The sequence below is a fragment of the Habropoda laboriosa genome, unplaced genomic scaffold (assembly GCF_001263275.1).
Source record: "Habropoda laboriosa isolate 0110345459 unplaced genomic scaffold, ASM126327v1 scaffold129, whole genome shotgun sequence".
NCBI lineage: Eukaryota > Metazoa > Arthropoda > Insecta > Hymenoptera > Apidae > Habropoda > Habropoda laboriosa.
This window is the reverse complement of record NW_017100255.1, coordinates 268,450-274,557: the sequence shown is the minus strand read 5'-3', so window position 1 is coordinate 274,557 and position 6,108 is coordinate 268,450. Positions and strand designations below refer to the sequence as shown.

The window sequence follows — 6,108 nt, the reverse complement described above, 5'->3', positions numbered from 1 at the left end:
AAGGACAGCAAATCAACTAGATTTCAATTGCTGGCTTATTAAGTCTGCGTTGAAGTATCGCGAGACAGTCGAAGAAGCACGACAAATTCTCAATTCCAATACAACCCATCGATCGAAAAAAACCATACGAATTACTTCAACCCGAAATCTCAAAAAATGCAAGCACCTATGAAACTTGAAAATTAACTATCGTTAAATCTGTTAAAACTTGTCCAAACTTCCCTTACGTATCTAAAGAAAATACCAACTAAAAATCTACCATTCCCCGTCAACATTCTCTCTTCAACCCTGGCGATCAGCTGAACGTTCGAAAATCCCCCGAAAATCGCGCGGTGACTCGGGAAATGAGAGGAAACACAGGACGAGAGGCGAACAACGTTCGAGGAGAGAGCTTGGGGTGTCGTGTTTCACGGGGTGGCTTTATCGGGCGTAGAGGAGCGTGACGTTCGATTCCGCGCGCGGGCGGCCGCGCGGCGGGGCGGCGGCGTTATCTTGAAGCGCGCTGCCGCTCCGGCCGGCCGGAGATACCGCGTCGAGCGAACACCTACCACGATAATAAGCGGCTGACCCGATTCTAAAGTAGATGCACTGGGGTCAGTAACCCCAACCGAGCACCGAAATACCCGCGCAATCAAATGAAAATGAGATCACGACTCGTTACGACATCAAAAATGACGGTTAGCCGAGAGGGAGGAGAAGAGAGGAGGAGGAGGAGGAGGAGGAGGAGGAGGAGGAGGAGGAGGAGGAGGAGGAGGAGGAGGAGGAGGAGGAGGAGGAGGAGGAGGAGGAGGAGGAGGAGGAGGAGGAGGAGGAGGAGGAGGAGGAGGAGGTGGTGGAGGAGGAGAGGTGCAGCAGCAGCAGAGTCACGGGATGGTGGGGAGAGGAGGGAGTATAGAGGGGAAATCGGTGAGCGAGCGCGGGAAGGGGGCAGCCAGCTAACGATGGAGGGGGTACACTGGCCGGGGAGGGGGAGTAGGGAACAAGCGTGTGACGTAACTGGCTCGGGGGTCGACGACCGGAGGGTTAATGCACCGGTCGCCTGGTTTCAACCCTCCGGATAAAGAGTCGGCGTGCACCTCCACCGCTGATTGTCCCGCCGGGGAGATTTAAAGAGGAACGTCGACGCGAAAATAAAAACTGGAAGCAGCCTCTATTTGGCGTATACGGTACTACGAGCGACATTTTCGTCCTTTCGTTATTCGTTCGTTAATTCGACACCCTGTGGATAATTTTGAAGAGCAAAATATATATGTACCTACTGCAAGAAGAATAGGGAGTTTTCGTCAATTGGAACGAACGAAAACGATTGAACTCGTGGAGAAGGGTGAGTTGGTGGTTGAAAGGGGTAAAAGTGTTCCAGCGGTGGACACTGAAATATAAGGGAAGAAGTGGATTAGAGGGACAAGTGTGTAGAATGATATATTACAAGGAGAGCGTGGAGATCAGATTCGGATGAGCGTTTCGTGAATCGGACCGGTTATACTCGGCCGTCGCCTGAATGCCGTGCCTTTTATCGCGGCTTTATCGCGGGCCGCGCGCGCTGATTGCGCCGCCGCGAATCTCTCGTGCCGTAAAACTGAGCCCAGGTCAGTGACGCGTGCACGAAAAGTGTCGTGGGGGGCAACGTCCTAGCGAGATCTGGGCCAGTGCGAGCCGCACACGTTCGCCGCCATCTTCCCGTCACTTTTTCCATCCCGAAAAACCTAACCTATTTACACCCGTTTGTACTCTCTCGATCCAACCTATTCGTCACCAGTCCCCCACCCGATAAATATATATTCTACGTGAAAAGAAAGAAAAAAAAACAAAAAACAAAAAAAGGAAATCTCGATCCTTTAAATCCTCTTTCTCTATATACGTACACGCTATCTTCCCACGGCCCTAAACCAGGCAAATCCAGCCAAATCTCGTGAACCTGCGCGGGGCTGGAGCGAATCGACACGCAGGGGCCGGGGAAAAGTAGCTTGTGGCCAGCGGTATGGCGAAATAGTGCAACAGCAGCGCGACCGAGCGACCTAGTCTTAAAGATATCCAACACTCTTCCGCGTTCTCTTCCCTTTCCACCACCGCGGCTCCCTCGCAGTGTTCCAGTACCCATAAGACGGTCTCTACCGCTAGCGGCTAGGTCACTCGACGTCGACTCGTTCGCCATAAAGCAGCGGCTGTGTTACGCCTACAGCCATAAGTTACTGACCCAGTCAACCCAGGCTCGAGGGTCTTTCTCTCTCCCTCCCTATCTATCTCTCTTTCTTTATTCTACGCTTGTACATCGAGGATCTCCCCTGTAGGGTGGGGGAGCCTAGACAGAAAAATCTTCATCGAGATATGAATCGGCAAGGAACGCCGGTCGATCCAGTTCTCTCGTTTCGAAGAATCGGCCTAAGGGGGATCGGAAACACGCTTGTTCCGGACCGCTGCAACCGGCGGGGGTTAAAAACGGGCACGACACTTTCTCTTTCCCGTACACGCGGTCCGCCGCCATCATCTCTTTGGCTTTTCGGCTGACCAGCCGGGCCACTCTCTCTTTCTTTTCGTCTGGACGAGGGACCAATGACCCCTGGGGTGTCTCTACGGGTAGTCTGGGATGAACAGATTATCCCGGGAAGAAGTCATGCCCGCTAAGAAAGAAGCTTAAACTCCCCTTGCTCGTAGAACTACTATAATATTCATTGATTTCTCTGACAAACAGATTAGCTCGGGTGAAAAAAGATCGATTTATCATCGGAGATCGTTTTTTACTGTATCAGAGATTGAGATTTATGTTAGATATATACGAGACGAGGACGATGTTATCAGGTCGACGGACGAAGATGATCTGCGAGCACCGCAGCACTGATTCACAACACCTGGCGGAGTAACCCCCACTATGACTCCTCGAGCGAGGTGGAGGTGGTAAGGGGACGCGGGTGAGGGTAGCGTGCTGCCACTTCCTAAAACGAATTCGCGGCCTGTGCTGCCCCTACCAAGCGCCTCCTTGAAGTCGCACAATGACGAGCACGAGGACGTTGGCCTTCGCGAGGCGTAATTATCAGTCTCGAGGGAAACGATTTACATTCGATTCGAGGTTTCGCGGGGAAAGAACGCTTCTTTCGCCAGGGGAATTCCACGTTAACACAGTTCTATCCTGGAAATGACTCATTTTCCGCGGGAATTTTCAAATGAACCTTTTCGAAAAAAATCGAACGTCTCTTTTCGTCCAGAATGAATAGCTGAGGCAGAGAGTGAGAGACAAGTCGATTCGAGAGGAAAGAATAGAAGAAAAAAAGGAAGAAGCCGGACAGGAAGTTGCATGAGCGGATGTGCATTCTTTACGTTGCACATACCTGCCCTAAAGCTCGGCCACACGAAAACCACCGACACAAAACTGTCTTTAACGAAAGGAGACACGGTCGTCTACCTGTACAGACCCTTCTCACCCGCGTTCCCATCCCGGCTTGTAGGTTATCGTTTCACAAAGAATTTCGCCACATTTTCCGCTCCTTTTGCGTAACCGCCCGCGAAGCTATTGTCCAAGGCACCGACCTTCCTGGAAAATCTGATCGTCAAGTGACCGCGTATCCGGCAGACGCGTTTCGAAAGTTACTTCCAAATCTATTTCACCTTTTTTTGGTTTGGCAATGAAAAATTGATTTTCATTTCACTTGGAATAATTTCCGTAATATATGCTCGATCTCGGTCGTATTCGTCGTCAATTCGAAATATTCCGAATGTCATTCCGCTGACCGTTCGATACAAGTTCTGCGCGGCGGCGGACTGGTCGGTTAAGAAAAGAGACCTTGGCAAGATTTTTCGTGCACGCGGAGAGGCTGCCCGATGGAGGAGGCAACGTCAAGGACCAGTTCGAACGTCTCTCTCGCGATTTCCGCGTGTACAAGGTCGGACGGCGCTCGGTCGATAGCTTCTCCGTAGCCTTGGTCGCATCGTACATTCACATTCAAGCTCCGTTCACTTCCTGGCCACATCACGTCACGGCTCCCTCGACATTTTCGATACCTCTTCACCGAACAATTTCGTTCCACGTTAAAATTCCTTTGCGAATTTCCAAACGATGGATAGATGTATATTTGTCACACGAAAGACGAATTTGAAGAGAAAATATCGGAGGAGCGTGAAATAATCGTCCGATTGTATATTCGTGTCGAAACGTTTGTCCAGATCCGAATTATTGCAAGAGAGAAAAAAGGAGACATTCCGCGTAGAAATTTAATCGAGCAAGCAGAAAATTTGAAAACGGATCCAAACACGTCGAACGAATATTGCGTATCGTATATCGTAGTTCGTGTTTCCGCTCACCTTGCATCCCTCGCAGGAGTGTACCCCATAGTGAAAACCGGACGCCTTGTCTCCGCAGACACGGCACAATACTGTGGTCCCGTCGAATTCTGCAAGAGAAGAGAAGGAAAAAAATTGGCATTGATTACACTTTTGGTTCACTTGGCGATGCACGATATAGCCTGTGTGCCGATATAGTATATATGTATATACGTATGTGTATAACGTGGTGTCGGGTTCACGTTGCTCTCCACGTGGCGGAGAGCGCGCGTCTGCTAAGAGAAAGGTGGGAGAGAAAGAAGAACACTTTCTCCTCTCTCGCGGCGGGTTACAGCATCGGTGTGTTACAACTTTCTGCTTTCACTCGACTGTCACGGCGCGTGATCGTTTTTCAGTTCCATGGGATCCAACGAATAGAGAGGTCCCATTGCATACGATATTTAAACCTAACTCGCGATCTATGTTATATCTCTTATTTCTAGAACACGTTTGACAAATGTAAACACGTCGGTTCTTTCATTTTTTCCAATAGGGATTTTTCTTATTTAGATGTTCTTTTCTTTTGGAATAGCAATCCCGGATCGTACCTATGTTCAATTCGGGTTCAGGTTTAGCCGATGAAACAGTAGAGTCCATGGTGGGCATGTTCGGGCTGAGATGATGCGGTAACTGAGCCACGTGATAAGGACTGGACATGCCCTGTGAGACGCAAGACATGCGCGACACGCTGGACGCGCGCAATCCATGCGACGACATGCTCGAGATCGGCGATTCCGGTGCCGGTGAGATTGTCATCGTGGTCTGTGCGCTGCTATCCGGCGTCAGGATCATGTTTGTTGCAAATGGTAACACGTGGAATCCAATCGAGTATCTTAGGTTCTTCGATTTATCATCCACTTGACACGGCACTGCACTGAGCTGAGGACCGACATCAGTCCACTCTCTATGTTCCCTCGGTTTCCAATCACTGACTATAATAATCACTCAATTCACTTTTCCTCGACATCACCAATGAAAATGAAGAAAGAAAGGAAAAAGAAACCTGTATATCCCTCCTCTCCGTTTCTCTGCCCGAATCTCTCAGTTTCTCGTTACCTCGATCACGTGACAATGATAACGAAAAGAAAAAATTATCGGATCACACTTTCGGAGAGAACTGTTTTCAGAGAGCTCCTACCGAAACGAAGGGCAGGTGCGTTCTGTGGCGACCGATGGACACCTCGTCCGTGTTATAACACCGTGAACAGAGGAAGAAGACCGGGTGCACGCGACAAGACGAGGAAGGAACCGGAGCGAAAGAGCGCACGGATGGAAGGCAGAAGAGAGAGTGAAAGTAAGTGTTCGCTCGAGGGAGGTTCGCGTTGGTCTGACTGGAGTTCGGCGCTGCCGAGTGTTGGTTACCTGGGGGCCGTGCAGCCCTTACTCGGAGCGACGCCGGTATGGAGGGGAGGGATTGATGTGGCTGCTTGCTTGCCAGGCTGCCTCGACCATCTACAATGTCTACGCCCTGGCTACCTAGTATGTAGTAGAGGACACACAGCGCACCGGTGCGCTCTTACAGAGCCCCCCGAGAGAGTTCATCGTATTTTCAATGCTGGAGGTCACTGACAAGCGGCTGCGGGCCCGGGCACCGGCGTCACGGGCCCAACCAATCCGCTGGCTGCTCGCTGGGCCGCGTGCCGCTGTGATTGGCCGTCACCTATCCCCACTACGCTCGCGGACCTCTGCCGGCCGGCTCTCCTTCCTCCCATCGGAGGAAGTTCATCGGCCGAAACCTTGACTGAATTACCCCGCAGCAGCGGCCAAGGCCATGCGCCCTCTCGCTCGAGCCAACCG

General features: G+C 51.0%; 1 protein-coding gene across 1 annotated transcript in view; it reads right to left on the bottom strand.

Moving 5' to 3' along the window:
* Nucleotides 1–5,103, bottom strand: part of LOC108572556 (nuclear hormone receptor E75) — a 16,986-nt gene extending 11,883 nt beyond the window's left edge. The window contains exons 1-2 of the mRNA XM_017934814.1: nt 4,860–5,103; nt 4,294–4,382 (exon numbers count right to left, since the gene is read on the bottom strand). Coding sequence (XP_017790303.1) covers nt 4,294–4,382; nt 4,860–5,103 — 333 coding nt within the window. The remainder of the gene's footprint in view (nt 1–4,293; nt 4,383–4,859) is intronic.
* Nucleotides 5,104–6,108: the final 1,005 nt, after the last annotated feature.